The sequence below is a fragment of the Anomalospiza imberbis genome, chromosome 1, assembly GCF_031753505.1.
Source record: "Anomalospiza imberbis isolate Cuckoo-Finch-1a 21T00152 chromosome 1, ASM3175350v1, whole genome shotgun sequence".
NCBI classification, from domain to species: Eukaryota; Metazoa; Chordata; class Aves; order Passeriformes; family Viduidae; genus Anomalospiza; species Anomalospiza imberbis.
Genome location: NC_089681.1, coordinates 38,125,064 through 38,143,133, shown reverse-complemented (window position 1 = coordinate 38,143,133; position 18,070 = coordinate 38,125,064). Strand labels below are relative to the sequence as shown.

The 18,070-nt window shown below is 37.2% G+C and overlaps 1 protein-coding gene across 5 annotated transcripts in view; it reads left to right on the top strand.

Annotated features, from left to right (window-relative positions):
- The window catches only part of UBXN2B (UBX domain protein 2B), a 34,016-nt gene that overhangs the window by 8,328 nt on the left and 7,618 nt on the right, over positions 1-18,070 (top strand). For 3 of the 5 annotated variants that reach the window (XM_068188229.1, XM_068188213.1, XM_068188204.1), the window contains exons 6-9: positions 1,185-1,294; positions 1,760-1,897; positions 2,026-2,187; positions 4,314-5,965. In XM_068188229.1, the coding sequence (XP_068044330.1) occupies positions 1,185-1,294; positions 1,760-1,897; positions 2,026-2,187; positions 4,314-4,476 (573 nt within the window). In that variant the 3' untranslated portion in view covers positions 4,477-5,965. Of the gene's footprint in view, positions 1-1,184; positions 1,295-1,759; positions 1,898-2,025; positions 2,188-3,024; positions 3,039-4,271; positions 5,966-18,070 lie in introns of those variants that run through there. The other 2 variants (XM_068188238.1, XM_068188222.1) reach the window with 2 other exon arrangements.

Genomic DNA, 18,070 nt, shown 5'->3' with positions numbered 1-18,070 from the left:
CCGAAGAGATGTTTATTGGATACCCCTAAGGCTTCCATTATGGAACTGTCAGATGTAAATTACTTTAAAATTCTTAGCACACTTCTTTTTCAGTCACTTTCCACCAGGTGTTGGCCTAGATCGTCTTAGCTATGCTAACATTTTAATCCTTTTAGGAATTGATTCTCGTTGTGACTTGCAAAGCAGTCCATCTCAAACTGGAGGGCATGGATGTGTTCTAGGGAAGGTGAAGCAGCAGGTTTGAGGCCTTTCTTTCCTATCACTTAAAAAGCAGGATGTGAAGGAGAGAGTGAGGAGAAATGAAGTTCTCAGCACTTCACTCTTTTTGTGAATGGCTAAAGCAAATTTTCAGCTTCTCTAGAAACAATACCTAGGCCAAAGGATGTGGTCCTGGCTAGGGGGTGCTGTCGTGCCACACAAGGAGCCTTCAACTCTTCAGCAATTCTTCTATTCCAAGTAACAGCCAGCTGTACCCAGCCAGACTCTTGTTGGAGTGGGCTTTCCATAACTGAGAGCATAAATAGTTTTCTAAGGGAAGGCCTGTTATACTGACTGGGGAAGCCTAGTTTTGCTGGATGGATGGCAAAGCACTTAGAAGGAAGAGAGGATGCAGGTTTTGAAGCTGGAAGGCCCTGGCTGGACCTTTCATGTAGGATGTAGCAAAATAAGAAGGGAGCAAAGGAGGCTGGTTTCCAGGATTCTTAACTTTTGAGCTGAATGGAGCTACTTTCAGCTTTGTTGGAGCTTACCATGTAATAATTTGAGGAAAGTGTAGGTTTTGCTGTTACTGATGTATCAGCAGTAATTTGTAATTTTATGGGTTTATTTCTTAATTTCTCAATAAAAGTGTTTACTGCTTTTGGAAATAATTGAAACACTGTGAAGACCACTACACCCTCATTGTATCATACTTTATCTCATGGATAGCAGATTAAGAGATTCTTTTTCCCGTGGTAGGAAAGTGGTCTAGAAGATAGTAGTCTATAACCACTGGGCTTTTTCAAAAAGAATCTAACAATGACAGTTACAGTGCAAGGTATTGTTCTTATTTTGTCATTTGCCTTCTAGTTTGTGGTCTTTTACAAAATCTGTTTAGTATAGATCAACATTTCTATATTCTGTACAAAATTGTGCTGCCTTATTTGTCTTTCTTCACTTTTTTTTTAACTTGTGTTACTTCATAGGTTCAAATTTTGCTGAAACTGTGGAGGAATGGATTCAGCTTAGATGATGGCGAGTTGAGATCCTATTCAGATCCAACAAATGCTCAATTTCTTGAGTCGGTTAAAAGAGGGTAAGTTAAAATGACAACTTTTTTGAGGTGTGTCTTTGAAGTGAAGAAAAATCCTTTCTCCACACATTTATCAAAAGTTCCAGATTTCTTCTTTGCCTGAACCCATAAAATACAGTCTGTATTTGTCACCAGATGCATGGGGCACTTAAAAATTTGCAATACTTTGGTTCTTTTGGTGGTTTAACTCTGAATAGTACTTGCTACAACAGCTTTTATAGTCACAATTTTTTCCTAGCTCATTCTGTGATTCAGCTCTTGGTGTATTCTATGTTTTGACTGTTAGTTCACTGATTTTTTTTTTCTTCTTTTAGGATGAAATCAATTCAAAAAACAATTGAACGTGACTTTCAAAGTATACATAATATTAGTATTGACTCATACTGTGTGTGTACTTTTTGGATGATTTCTTTTTGCAGAACGTAATTGAAAGAGTAATTATTTTAATGTATTATTTTTGTAATTAAGGGAAATTCCTTTGGAACTGCAGCGACTTGTTCATGGTGGCCAGGTAAATTTGGATATGGAAGATCACCAAGAACAGGAATATGTGAAGCCCAGACTGCGATTCAAAGCTTTCAGTGGCGAAGGGCAAAAGCTCGGAAGGTGAAAAACCTACATCTGTTCTGTGCTCTGTATTCATATGCAGTTTCATTCCTGTGACTGAAAATTTCAGACTACTTTGTCATGGTTCCATTAGTAACATCTGGTTTGGTTTTTTTCCAATCCTGTAGCCTTACACCTGAAATAGTCAGCACACCTTCTTCCCCAGAGGAGGAGGAGAAATCCATTCTTAATGCACCTGTTCTGATTGATGATTCCATGCCAGCAACTAAAATTCAAATCAGATTAGCAGATGGAAGCCGGTTAATACAAAGATTTAATCAAACACACAGGTAAATTGATTCTGCATCAATGCAGGAAACAGTAACTATTTCAATAATTTTTTGTTTTGTTGTTAAATGAGTCTCAGCAAGACATCAAAAAGGGGGAAATACCAGACTTGCTGAATTGTATTGTTCTGTGTCACTTTCACTACATGGATATATGATAAACTGTCAAAAATTCTGTACTTGGAAACACAGTATGTTTAATAACTGCAACTTCTGTGTGAACTTTTATAACCAATTATGTCCTTTTTTTTCCAAGGACATAGTATAAGCTGTAACTGTTCCCAGGACAACTGAAATCTGTATAGCCCCACTATGTGGTCATCCCAGCCCTGGGCCCTCCTTGGGAGGACCAGATGGATGACTTGGGAAACACTGTGAAAACACTTTATTGCAAAGTGTGGAGTATAGTCTCAGTGGGAATATAGTCCACACTATGGGCAGAGAAATCCTGTGGTTCATAATCAAGAATTTCAGCTTTCTACCTTGTTATACTTAAGGCTGTGACAAAACATGACACGGGCTGTAAGTGTAGACTGCAGCCCATATGCAGAAGGGTATATAGACACTTCATGCTCCTTTGCAATTCCAGCATGTCAGTTGGACATAATACTGAGAACTAAATTCTGTTTTGGATGGTCATCTCCTAAGAATTGGCAGTGTGTGAACTTGATGGAGGTTTTAGATTTGTTAGCAGCTTTGCTGATTAGAGCTTGGCACCAATTTTATTGATGTTGGGCTAGTGCCACAAACAAGTGTTGGCCAACCCCATGAGGTTATGTTAGTGCAAGGTTCTGCAAAGCTCTGCTCTCCACTTCTGAGAGATCTTTGGGCAGAGGACAGAGATTTGGGCACCAGTTCCACCCATGCTTTAGCACTGTTAAAGCCAGCCTTAATTTGAAATCTGCACAATTGTGTTAGAACATGGCTGCAGCTTGAATCCTGACTTGGAGATGGTGTTAGCATGGACCCAATTCCATGTTAATACATGGAGAGCTCATCTGTTTCCTTTTTTCCTCCTGGCTCAGAATAAGGACAAAGGGTAGCTTTCTTTACCTGACAGTATAGACCAGAGTGAGGAAATTTTAGCTGAGATACCAGTAGAGAGGAAGATACAGCAGTATTTTTTGATAGTTTAGACCTGATAATATATGCTCAGAGTGCAGGCCCAGATTCTTTCTTCACAGCATCTGCTGAGAAATGACTGAGATAAACCATGGGGCTTTTGGGAGCCTCTGTAGCTGAGCTGTGTGTTCTTCTCTTTGCATGAAAGGGTAGAAGTGGTAAACTTGCCAGTAACATCTGTAACAACCTAGATTGTGTTGACAGGAGCTTGTTTAATTATGATTAACTTTTTTTTGACTGTGAATCTTTATGGTGATCTTTAGCAGCTGATTTTGATCATATATATGGCAAAGTGCATTACTTATGTCAAAGGCCTTAAAGACTGATAGAAAGTGGAAATCACTGCTTATTTGGCTACAGTAAATTTGCCAACTTATTATCTTCACAGATTTATTCTCAGCTTAATATCTTAATAGAAAAGCCTCAAATTTCAGGATTTTGTCTTTAAAATACTATTTTTATCCATGTCTTTAAAAATTAAATTATTCTTGTTATACTGTTCATGTGACTGTTTTATTAACTATTGTTCAGAAGTTCACTGCCAAGTGAAAATAGAGGAAAGCTATTGCTATTGAAGTGCATTAATAATTCCTGTCTGCTTCCTCTTCATTGTGACTATATATTTTAAGATTCTTTCTTCCATTAATAATTTCACTTTTTTGAAATACACTAATCAATAATTAAACCTTTGACAGTGATGTTGAGATTACTTGACTTCCTGTCTTAGGTATCAGTTTGCAATAAACTTCCATGTTAAAAATTTGTTTCTGTTATTTGAGAAAACATGCAACATTCACTATAATTTTTCAGGAGATTTTTTTATGCAAGAACCAAAAAATTGTAAGCTACAATCATTAGTCATCTGGATCAAAGAGAAATATGAAATCTAGAACTTATTTAGTAGTTTAGTCTGCTTAATGGTTTTGTTTTCTCTGATCATCTTAATGTTCAGAGAAGTATGTCAGATGGAATCATACAGAGTTTTCATGTCCATATCCTTTTCACAGGATTAAGCATATTCGAGATTTCATTATCCAGTCCCGTCCAGCTTTTGCAACAACGGATTTTGTTCTTGTGACTACCTTTCCAAATAAAGAGCTAACAGATGAAAGCCTGACACTACAAGAAGCAGATATACTTAACACTGTGATTCTTCAGCAATTAAAGTAATCTTGTGATTGTTATATAAAACAGGGACTCTGCTGTACTGTCATACAATATGTTTCCAACAGATGAAAGAAAGGAGATATCAGTGTCTTTTTATTTCCTCTTTTCCAGGGATCATATTTTTGGATTTCATGTCTTCCAGCTATAACATATCTGACTCTTTTATTTTAATTTCTCAACATTATTCAGATTTTTTTTCAGTGTTAAGGTTCTGTATGTTAATATGTTTCAAACCATATCTTATACTAAATGTGAAATGAGATAGGACTTTGTGACTCATTTTTTGAAGGGGTTGGGGAAAGAAGCATTTTTCTGAAGGGGACAGTATCTTTCATAGAGTTGGTAAGATTTGCACTATGGAAATGTTCTATGCTGCATTGACAAACAGCCATTTGAAAACTTAGACTGTAGGTTATGTTTACCTTGCAAACAGTATTAATACTAAGATGTTCTTTTTAATATGTTTACAGATAATTAATTCCCTAATATAATTTTTGTATGTTCTATTTGTAGTGTTTCATGGTGTAGCATAATATTTATATTCTAGTTTTTATGTCATTTTCCTTGTATTGTTGCTCGTATGAGTGAATCAGTTCAGGAGATGCAAACCTCAGCTGTTGCAGACTATAATAGAATGTTCTTATTTCTAGTCTAATTGTACTACTTGTAATGAAAATAAATATGAATTTTTTTCTTCTTGAAAGTTAGAGAAATGTGAGAGACCACTGTCATCTGGGGAAATTATGTGATTTAGAGGAGGCCTCTGGTCATTATGAATCTGAGTATGCAGTTGGACCCTATGCAACAACGTGATTCCTTACACAAACAGTTACTTAACCCCAAACAAAAATACACTGAGGTACACAAACACAGAACTGGTCTACTTTTGTGCATGCAAGTGACTGCATAAACGTGTTAATTGGTCACATATTTTTGACCTGAATTTCAGTTTGGAAATTTGGAATTTTGGCCAAAGGCATTTTATAGTATTCACTGGTAATTTGGTTGTGCAGCTTTCACAGTGCTTGTTTGGAAGCTGTATAATTAAACCCCTTTATCGTTGAAATTAAATATTTTTTAAAAAAAATTTGCCCCAACAATGCAGAAAGTGGATAGGAGTCTTAAGTTGGGGGAAACTGGCTGCTATTCTTTAGTAGTACACAGTTTTTTAGTATTTTTGGATTTATATCAGATGAATGGATCACACTCTGAAGGAGAGTAGGTAGGCTGTATCTCTTGTACCAATATGTGCTAAAAATTGCTGGTTTTCATGTTTATTTTCTTCTGAAAATATCAATACTTGTTTATTTATGTTAAGGTTATAATTGCTTAGTATATTCTTACATTTTTTCCTCAAAGTAGATATTTGACTGAGTAGATTTTAAACATGCAGTTGTATTTGAAGTATTTTGTTTTGCAGTCTGAATATCTGCATGATTTTAATAATAATTCATTTCATGTGCTAAATAATTAAAGTTTTATGTTTAAGATCGCAGACAAGACTTCTTGTGTTATTCCAAATTTATGTTGTGATAAAGTGGGAATTGTGTTGTGTGCCAAATATTTAAGCCCAAACATAAGGGAATTGTCATGTACTGTGCATGCGTTTTATATCCAATATACTAACAATTCTCTATATAAATGCGAGGCCAAAGTTCGTGATATCGATTTTGGGCACTTTGTGGTTTGGGCATATTTTGGTTCAGAATATTGGTAAAAAGCTACATTGCTTATTACTTCTGAAGACCATTATTGCTTAAGCAGTGATATATGAAGAAAAGGGGTTAACTAAATTGTTACTTTTTTTTTCCTCTTATGCCAAATCCTACAACAAAGTCTCTGTTTCAAATACCTGTTAAATTTTAGTGTTTACTGGTAGCTGAGAGTAACTGGGCATCCCAGAAGTTGACATTATTTTGTCAAGCACTAAGAAAACATATCAAGGCTTATGTTTAAATATTTCATGCTTCTCAGTACTTGAAAGCCTATGGAATCTTACATCTCATAATTTTATGTCATAGCTTTTATTGCTGTAAATTGTCACTTATAGCTAACATCTTGGCATTTTTGGCACAAAACTGTACTTTGAGTACAGACCTATGTGGGTATGCAGTTAAGACTGACTACAAGGGAGAAAGAGCTTTGTAGAGGATGATGGTCTTAGTTTCACAGTAAGGTGGCTAAGTTTGGGAGTTCCATTTAGTTTTCATTAAATACAGGTAATCTATTGCTTGCTCTTGTAAGCAGCCTATGAAAGGCTCAGGCTTTACTTCTGCTTGACTTTCCTAGAAATTCTTTATCACACAAGAGCAAAATAATCAAAACCTGAAAGTTTTCCTTAAAGAAAACTCGTCAGTAATAATTTATTCTGGATAAACACAGCCTTGTTAGTTTTTGGGTTTTGGTTTTTTCCTCAGCAGCCCAATGAGATGTTTGCAAACATTCTGCTTTAATTAAACTACTGGACACACTTGGGTAATTAGCATATATTAGCAGTTATCTCATGCTGTTCTTGCTCTTTGGTGAAAATCTGTCCAATATTAAATGAAGCAAGGAAGAGCACACAAGTACTCTGAGGTGCTATTTTATAGCTCCCTGCTTAGTTGCTTGCACTAAGTTACAGCTCCCATGGTCTTTAAATTGTCTTACTCTGTGCAGGGAGAAGCAACAGAGATCCATCTTCCCCTTGCTCGTGCTGCTTAAAGCTGGTAGGCCTCAGCATAGGCATGTGCTGCTCTCTGGGCAGGTGAGACAGCAGCAAGAGTCTGGGGTAAATGCTGAATCAATGGCATGCCAAAAGCAGTCAGCTTCTGGTGTTTCTGTAGGGTGGGTATAATTGGGATGGGGTCCTGAAAACAATAAAAATTATGCTGCTTCTATTTAGCCTGGAAAGCTCTGGCCCTGGAATGGGGTTAGATGAAAACAGTGCAGCAAAACCATCTACACCCATGTGAGGTTTACAGAATTGACTTTTTGACTGGGAGAGGATTTTAATCCCTGTGTTTGTTATTAGTGACTTTGTTCACATTTCAGTTTATGGTGCTGGTTCTGCTTCTTAACCTCTCTTTTGAGAGAGCATTTCCATTAAGTCTTTCGTCCTAAGTTAAACTTCTTATCTTTAAAAATCTCAAAACAGGTAACTTAGAAAGAAGAAAACAGGGATGAGGTGATTTGAAGTGGGCAGTTACTTCACAGGGAGGAAAGCATAACACTAATTAGAAGCTTGTACAAAGCTGGAAATTCAGTTCAGCTAGTCTCAAAGGGAAATTCAAACACAGTTTTCAATAGTAGTTCCAGAACTACTGGAATGAAGCAGCCTTAAAAATCAACTTTCTTTTTTGTTGTTGGTTTTTTGTTGTTTTGTTTTGTTTGGGGTTTTATTTGTTTTTGTTTAAATCTCATTGTTATGTTAGCTTTCTGTAAGATTTTTTAAAATTAAACCAAATTGTTTTGGGTTTAGCGGTGTGACTAAAATAAGATTGCTTAGCTTTTGAAAAACAACTTGCTTTGCCTTTCTCTAGTCATAATTAATAAATTCTGATGTATGTTTCATATTCAAAGGGCGGAGATGTTACATACATCACTATACCTTTTCCAAAATTTCCATTACAAGGCTTCCAAAACAAGTCTGCTGAACATCAAAGATCTCAAAATACAGACTAGAACTCAACTTCTTACACTTCTTAGTTGCAATTCTCTTTTAGTAATGGTCTTGTTCTGCCCGTAATCTAAGAACTCCCTGGTAGCACATCTGAAGTTTAAAGCAAAGAAACTATGTTTAAAAACTTTTTCATCTAAAACTGAGAAAGGGGGAGAATTCTCTTCTGTTCACTGGGAGCTGTCTGCTCTGGAGTAATCTACAAGCTATGTGGTTTAGCTCTTTTTCAGGGATATGAGAAGGTAGATTTGTTATTCCACACTGCATTAAGATAAACCAAGAGAAAAATTCTTAACTGTATTAAAATTAAATTTTAAAAAATCCTTCAGGGAATTATTCTAGAAGAGCTACTATTTTACATTTATAAACATTTTTTCAGTCTAAATTAATTTTGTGAGCTCTTAGACCATTTAAATACTAACCAGCAGGAATTCACAAATGGGAATAACCATGAGTCATTTTTCTAATCTGATGATTCTAGCTGAAGTTCAAATAGAAGGGGGCCATGAAACTGGTATTTGTTTCACAGAATTCTCAGTGTCTTACTAGGTGCTGACATAAGAATTTTGATTGTCTATTCTAGAAAAACAAAAACCAAAACTATTCATAGTGTTTACTAACTCTAACCTTAACACTACCAAATAATTGCACTATGAGGACAAAATAAATTTTCTAATTTCCAAATTAAATTTTCATTTTCATGAACTTTTTTATGACAAAAGCTTTCCTACAGTGTTTTGCACCAATGGAAACCTCAGAACTTCAGTGCTTGCCTAGTGTAAACCACAAATTTCCATTTCAGTGCAAAGAATTATTTTCTGTTTATCTTATAATTGTTCCTAATCAAATTACACTAAGTCATCATTAGTCAAATGTTCACAACATAAATGTCTTTACAGTCTCTCATGAAAATTTAGTCCATTTAAAACTAGATTTTGCTAACCAATACCTCGGCCTGAATGTGAAAGTGTAAGTACTAGTTTTTTTTGAAAGCTTGCAGTTAATAGAGAAAAACATAGATAACATATTTACTTCTATTTGCTTTTGAATTCTTCTTTACTTAGCAAACTGATTCTTGGTATAAGAAACTGAGAAATTTTCAGTAGAGAAGACTTTGCCTCTGAATCAGAAAAATGCTACCACTTTTTGTCCATGAATGAGTATGTCAATACATGTCAATAGTAGTTTCCACTTCTTTATTTATCACTTTTTTAGTATTGGTTCTCTTGTTTTGCTATTGTTTTCCCATGTATGTTTTCACCTCTTTTAACTATAAAATTATATTCTGCATATTGTTATTGATGCAGGGCTTCTTCCCATAGTGCGGCGGTTGCCCGTTACGACCTCAAGCAGTACAAGCGCCGGCTAGCGTTGCCTTGTGAAGTTGTAGCCGCCACATGAGCGGGCACTCCAGGGTTGCAGAGTGCCCCGGTGTGGGTAATGCAGCTTTGGTAGCTTCACGCTGAGAGGAAGCGAAGGGACGAGAGAAGGACACTTTGCTCGCGAGCCTGAGAACTTTTATTCCCCCATGCGTAGTCTGAGCGACCTGCCCTCAGAGCATTATAAGGCAAAATGGTGGCGGACAGAAGATTACAGCAGATTAAATAGGGGGTGGGCGGACAGGGGTGGAAACCTGTCTCACCCAATGGGGACAAACGTTAGAGGAGTGACATGGATTATAACAACCAATGTTAGCATAACAGAGGTGGGTACAGCGTTTTGGGACGAATAGAAAGGCTAAGGTGGGGTGATTGACACAGAACTTTCTGGGGGTGGTTACATGATTGACACGCAATAGGGCGTGAACAAACCTTGACTGACAGAACCAAATAAGGAGAAAACTGGGAGAAGTGAGAAGATTGAAAGGTAATAGTGGGTTCGCGCAGTGGGCAATCTGAGGGTAAACAATCTGGAACAAACCACTGTGAGGGAAAGATAGGGGTGCAAGGAACATACCTAACTAACATTAATAAAATCCCTGACTAAACCAACCCAACCTACAACACCATAGCAGCCCTCAAATCCCGTAGTCTAAAAGGAGTCATTGAAAGCAGAGGAAGGAACATAAGTGGATATAGGCAAATGGTTATGTCAAAAAGCTTTTTACTAAATTATTTGCTCCTGCTCTTATAGTCTAATAATTTGCTTCATTTTCTAAGGCCAGTTCCTGAAAACTGTATTCATGAAAGAGACACAGACTTTAAACTGGGTTGCAAATGCTTGGTAACCTTGGTCACTACAAAAAAAATTTTAAGTTAGGATTTGCTTGCTGAAAGGACTGAAGTGGAGAGATAGACAATTAGACCTTAAAAGGATTTGCTCAGGGTTTAGGTTCACTTTTTTCCCCCCTCTCTTTTAAATCCCAAGACTGGAAAGGTTTGGATAAACAACACACACCTTGCCACCATAGGCCTCAATAATATATAAGGTTGACTTAGTATTTTCTGTATTCCTGTTGTTGCAGAGCCTGGCCTTTGGAATCCAGTTCTGTCTGGGTTTTGTGTGTTTGTAATAGTCTCTCATGGCCCAAGTTAAGAAAGAAGCTTAGGTCACATATATGATAAGCATATGGAGTAAGTCATAGTGTCAGCAAATAAACAAATGTGAGAAAACTAGAACCTTGAAAGGATTTTGGAGGAACTTTGATTATTCATGTTTCTTCTCCAACCTGCACTGATCTCTTCCATACAGAGGTTTTCATTTATTTACTCATCTAAACGTTATTTTGTGCATGTATGGAAAGTCTCTTTAAATTCTGCTTTCCTATGCAATTCCTATTGGCCTGCCTGTAGGCATCCATGAGAATAATGAACTTGATGTTCAGTGCTTTCATCCTAGGTTTTTTGTGGCTGGTTTCAAGTCTCTCAGCATGACTGCAGTTCTGAAAAAAATAGTGGCTGCCTGGTTATAGTTGCAATCTTCAGGCCCTAAAGATAAATAAATATCTTTACAATGTAAATATATATTTCTCTTATATAAATAAATAATAAAATTGTATTAATTTTAATTGATAAAATTAAATTTTATTTAATTTTAAATAAATTAATGATAACTTATTGTCAAGTAATAAAACTTTTCAGTAAAACTTTGAAACAATAAAAAACCATGACTGTGTTATTGTTCCCATCAACTCTAGCTCCTATTGCTTTGACTGATATCCAGTATCAGAACATGTCAACCTGGCGAGGTCTGTTTGCCTTCGTTGTCTCTGTGGATGTTATTACCCAACCGACTGCGCAAGCAGAGAAGGTAGAGCTGACCCGAAATCAGTGATTTCCAAATGGCCTTTACTCATAGTCAAGGCCACCAACAAACATGCGTTTAATTTTACGAGTTTTCTTAGAACAGTAGCCTATCCAAGCTCAGAGAGTGCTGCTGGTTTTGTACAAGCACAGTAGCCACTTATTAAGTGCTGTTCAAATAGGAGATGTCTTTATTATTAAAAAAGCCACATTTTGCTTATAGACTAGCTAAGAAGATGATCAGAGAGATAGAGCACATGTCCTATGAGGAAAGACACAGAGAACTGGGATTGTTAAGCCTGGAAAAGAGAAGGCTTTGGGGTGACCTAGTTACAGCCTTCCAATACCCAAAGGAGCCTTCAGGAATGATGGAGAGGGACTCATTATAAGAGCATGTAGTGACAGGATGTGGGGAATGGCTTCAAATGGAAGGTAGGTTTAGATTAGATATTAGAAAAAGTTAGAAGAAATTAGAGAATTCTCTGTGAGAGAGGTGAGGCACAGGAAAAGGCTGCCCAGAGAAGTTGTGGATGCCCCATTCCTGGAAGTGGTCAAGGCCAGGTTGGATGGGGACTTATGGAAGATGTCCCTGCCCATGGCAGGTGGTTTGGAATCTAGATAATTTTTAAGCTCTCTTCCAACCTAAACCTTTCTATGATTCCATGATACTCGTAGATGAACAAATCAGTCTCTTTCCTGTAGAGTAACAATGTGATAGACAATAATATGGATTTTTGTAATATATTTACTGAACTTGAGATTCTGTAGCATAGTTATAGAAAGCTTGTTCAGAGTTATAAGGATATTTAATTCCTGCAACACAGAGTTAAAAACCCTCATAACTATACTATTATGGTCCTGGGAAATTATTAGGGGGAGGTTCTCTCTCCTTTCTTAATCTTCACATTCTGAGGGAGGAATAGATTATAATTCATATCAGGTATTTCTCCTAGAAAACCTTCAGCAGATGTGAGTGACAATAAAATACATTGCTTTCTTACTCCAGCTATCTTAGCACCCACAGAGCTTTCAGTCTATACTTCCCATGAAGGTGGCTGCCCATCTCTGATTTTTTTTCTATTCTTGCCTCTTAAACACCTGCCACTGAAACGGAGGGAATTTTCTGACAGCAAAGTTTCATTCTGTACTGTCAGGATCTTATCTATTATGTTGCACCTCATCCATTTTATTTGGTCTTCTGCAGCTAATGCTTCTACTTGAGTAATGACATGCTTGGATAGCTGACCATATTAGTTTATATTCCAAGAATTCACCTTCTTTCTGAGAATTATATTTTTGTCCATATTTAAGAAATTATTTGGAAGAAATATAGTAAAACAGAAGAAAACTCTTCCTCAACTCAGTGATGAAAGATTGTCACTTTTCATTCAAACATTACAAATGGATTCTGCTTTTTACACTCTGCACTTTTTTCCCCCCATAGCTAAGCTAAATTTTTCATATCAAAGACCTTGATTATCTTTTGACTTTTTTGACTAAGTGGACAATTATCATGTTTAACTTAATTTCAGGGCACTTTGGCAGTAATACTGTCCCAGTTTTACCCCAGTGATGTGGTTTTAGCCATCATTGCAGCTGATCTGTCAACCCGTGACATGCTAAAAACTGCAGATAGTGCAACCTGGGAGAACTTCCCCTTTCTATTGTTTTTCTTTTATTTTTTCTTGTTCCTCTGTGTTCTAAAGCAGAACAGATGGAATTGCTGTAGAAGTCAGCAGGAAGTTGTTCTCATCCTGTGATCCAATGGGTTTTATAGATAAGGAAGTTAAAAGGGAAACAAAACAAAGCAAATCTTAAACAGCAAGTGACTTCTTGTGACCTTCCTCTGAGTGCTGCATCAGAGGTTAAACAAGGCCAAGTGCAGGGTCCCACAACTGTCAGGGCAACCCTTGGTATCAACACAGGCTGGGGAATGAAGGCATTGGGGGCAGCTCTGTGGGGAAGGACTTGATGGGTGCTGGTGGATGAAAAGCTAGGCATGATCCAGCAATGTGCATTCACAACCCAGAAACCCAAACATGTCCTGGGCTGCATCAAAAGAAGAGGTGATTCTGCCTCTCAACTCTGCTCTCAAGAGACCTCACCTGAAGTGCTGTGTCCAGCTCTGGGGTCCTCAGCACAGGTATGAGGAGTGAGTCCAAAGAAGGGCCACAAAAAAGCAAAGAGAGAGCACCTCACCTATGAAGGCAATCTAAGAGAGTTGGTGTTGTTCAGCCAGGAGAAGACGAGATTCCAGGAAGACCTTTCAATACTTAAAGGGGGCCTGTAAGAAAGATGGGGACAGACTTTTCACAGGGCCTGTAGCAATAGAACAAGGGGTCAAGTTTTTAACCTAAAAGAGGAGGCTAGAGATGAAGAAATTTTTTTATGGTCTGGATGGTGAGACACCAGAACTGGATGCCCAGAGAAGTGGTAGATACCCCATTCCTGGAAACATTCAAGGTCAGGTTGGACTGGGCTCTGATGTAGGTAAAAATGCCCCTGCTCATTGCAGAGGGGGTCTGGACTAGACAACCTTCCAAGGTCCTTTCCAACCCAAACTGTTCTATGAGTCTATGAATTGCCTGGCAGAGGAAAAATACAGATGTGATGCACATCTCAAATGGAAAGATAAAGGTGTTGGGAACACTGTCACCACTGTGACAACTCTTTGAAGAAGGATTTCTTTCCCTTTATTTCACAAATGTTGGGAATAGGCATTAAGAAAGGGAGTGGCCGCAAAGACTAAAACATAATCTTTGCTCTTAGAATCATGACTTTATGAACTTTTTTAATATTACTTAGTTTTTTATTCTATACTAGCGAGATTTAGGGTAGAATTTCACCAAGATAAAGTTTCCAGTTTTCTTCTGGTTTCTTTAGAATTATTTCTTTGAATTATATTATTAATGAATGTAATTTCTTTCTGAGTTTGGGGGGAGAGGGGTGGGAGGCAGGGGGAAGTACCAATGGAAGTAGATTTGACATACATCTGAGCTGAGCAAAACAGGATTTTTTTACCTTCTGTTAGTAGAGACTGCTTTATTTTTCTTTCTGTATAAGCAAGTAAAGTAATAAAATTCTCATGCAGCAAAAAATGTAAATGTGTAGAAGCTTATCAAAATAAATAGAAAATCAAAAATGTAGTATTATAAGATAGCAGTCAGTGACTTTGATTTGTGATTAGGAATTTGGGAATTGGTCTTTTCTGTTATATTTTAAAGTAGAAAACTGAGATGCAGCACTGCACCTGAATATTTATTGTAAATGGTTTGTGCAACATGCATCTCATCAACTGCTTTGTGCCTTATGGCTGTGATAGTTGCATACCAAAATTTAATGTCAGCAGACAGAAACATCTCTCTAGTTTGATGGATCTGTATTTGTGCATACAGCAATAGATAGAAAATAATTTTTGGAATCTGCTTTGATATATCTGTTCATTCAAGTTAATAGAAACACACAAAGTTACTTTCTTTCCTTATTCTAAATTTTATAGAGGAGAATTTCAAGAGCAGTACACAATGACTTCCTTTCCTGTGGTGAAAGTTTTAGATTAAATTCCTTCTGATATTGACAAAACAGGAAGCAAACCAGTGCTAAGTGTCTTGGGGAACTTTTACTGTGTAAGAACTCCAAAGAATTGGTTGGTAAATGTTTTCAAAAGTAAATACTGTATGAGTTCTTCATATGTTTCAATACATGAGTGCCTGGTAGGAGAAAGTAAACAGTTCTATCAGTAAGATTGAAAAGAAGTTTTAATTACTAGGGAAGTTATGAAAATAATTAATTCCAGAAAGAATTGGATGATAGCCATTTAGAAGATTTGACCTAAGTCAAATATGTCAGAGTTTTCAGCAAACCAAAACATTGTGACAGCCAGTATAGATCAAATTAAATAAAATCATATGTTTTCCATCTTTTAATCTTCTAACTTGAAGTAATTTTGAAATTAAAGCTTTTTAAATGGGAAGAAAACCAGGAATGTGTCGACAGAATACAACGGAAGGAAAGGATTAATTTTCTTTTTCCAGCTGAAATTTATATTTAAGGAAATATGAACCCTGAATAGCTGGTTTGAATCACTATAATTTGCATTTTTCTCTCAGAAGTTGTTGGCCAAAGTTTTTTCCAGATCGGTGCAATCTTGACTTGCCTGGTTTATGCAAAAATTACATGATACAATTCCTGAACCAAAAAAATCTGTCTCTCCAGGACCTCCTTTCAGAGTGTAATCAAGAGCAGAAATCTCCAGGGCAGTTATATTATTTACATGCTCAATAGCTATTGTTCCTGTTGAAATAAAAATTTATGTTTGAAAGCTGATGACCAAAACTGAATTCAGAGCTTGCATTTCTTTGATGGTCCTCAAAACTCTGAAAATGGGATTCAGTTCAGAGATTAGGGCACTTAAATGTAGGTATTTACTTGTTCACTTTTATGTATGAGCAAAATGCCCAGCTTCCATTCTGTTCAGTAGAGGATTAGGGCTTGATCAGGCAGCTATCCCACAGTCAGATTCCTGGAGCTTTTCAGTTTCTGAAGACACCATGAGATCAACAGACTCGACACCTGATTTTTGGGACTGTAAGTCTGTATGAAGGGAGGCTACAGATACACAGGTTACTACAGGGTATTTCAAATGTCTCTACTTCCTTTGTGGGGACAAATGAGTCAAACCCCTTGTGAGTGCCATCATGTCAATTTAGAGATTTATTTGGTTTACCCTAAAGTAACACCACATACTTTGGCAGCTGCTGGTGTTCAGCTGCCTGCATGTGCTGGCCAGATCTCCACTGGCTGTATGAGTTTTGAAACTTAATTCATGTTTCATAACTTGTGAACTGACTCTTACTTTGGGTATCTGTCACTCTCAGAACAGGACTTTAAATATTTTTAAAATCTTATTTTCCTGTAGTCTTTGGTTGCACAAACTTAGTATTTTTCAGACTACAACAGTTTCATTTACATATGTGGCACCCATTATTTCCCTTTCTTTCTCCTATTCTTACCACATACTCATTACAAAAATCTCTGTTACACTGAAATTAGGAACTAGAAAGAAAGGCTCTTAGGTTATGAAAAAAAACTTACCTCAAAAATATTATAATTATTCCCCAGATAAGCATAAGAATCAGTAAAATCCTGTATTTCTTTAGTTACCTCTTGTTATCCAGCACATTTTTGACAATACATAAATTGTAATAGTGGTTCTATGGTGCTGGTGATGGCTGCATGTGTGTCTTTTTTGTCAGGCTCCAGATACATTATACTCTGTATGGCTTCAGTGGCAGTCCTCTGCACAAGGTTCAAGGCTGATTGATGGAACACTTTGATGTACTGATCTTTAGCAATAGCTGTAGTCGTGGAACACCTTAATAAACGCTGTTCGAGGCCAGTTTCAAGGCTGGACATTATCATCTAATTACTTTGATCAGAGTGGTGGCAAATATTTGCATAGTACATGCATGTGGATTTAGCCTGTTGTATTTTATTTACGGAGTAACTTTTTGGAATAGGGTCTGTCTGAGGTCTACTCTAGAAATTGAGATTCACGGTTTCCACAGAACCATGCTCTTGCAGACCTCCTCATCTTCTGACTTCAACCTATTGTATCTCCTCAGAGCCACCCTGTCATGCCCTCCCTTAACCTTTTGTTCTTCCCTAAACATTGTTACCTAATGCAAGCTTATTTCTGTGCCGTTCATGTCTTGCCTTCTGCATACCTGCTGATAAGATATAGCCTCCCATAGCCATTCTTCTAACAAAACCTTCACCCAAGTGTTTCCTCCTTGCACTGCAGTAATTTTCCAGTGCTGCCCTCTCCTCTCCTGCTACTTTGATGTGTATTTTTGCCACAAAGCACATTAATCTATGCTGTCATCCCACCTCCATTGCTATCGTATCCTGCATTCTTTACCATGTCAAATATAAACTTTTTTTGCTTCCAAGGATCTTTGTACCTTAATCCTCATGTCTCTGTCATCTGGTATTAACTCTCTATTTCTAGTGTTTTAGATCTGACCAGATCAAGGTGCTTTGATGTCAGTGATATACTTGACCTTAACTGACCTCTTGGTCTCTTCAGACCACTAGCTGTTGTTCTGGCAATGCTGCCTCATTCATTGCTTGCCCTCTTCTAGATGGGTGATTTCACCTTGGGTTTTCCTTAGATTGTGAGATACCTGGGAGAAGCATGGTGGTTTTGCTCTGTGTTTTTACAAGTCTTATATCAAGTCCTTATCTGTGTGGAAATAATATTAGTAATAAATAATAATTGTAAAAGCATTCTTAGCAGTGAAGGCTGACAAATAAGCAAGTAATTTTTGCTACCATTTAGCTTTAGAAATTATTAATGGGGCAAGATGGTGCTGGCCTACATCTCTCACCTCTGCTCTGCCTGTGCCAGGAACATAGGCAGGGAGCTGGGGTCTTCTGAATTACAGCCAGCAACTCTCTTCTGGCGCTGCAGTGTCTTCACTAGGAACCTCATCTGCAGATACCTCTGTAGTGTGGTGTATGTCTTATGTCTGCATCCAGCACCCCTATTCTCTGGCTATGGTTTCTGCAAATTCACAGGATTATTAAATCAACAGATTTTAGGGACAGTTCTCTGACTATAATCTCTTTACAGACACAGAAGAATCTTTTCTAAGTCCAGACATAGAACTTCAATGGACAACAGTTGTTTTGGTCT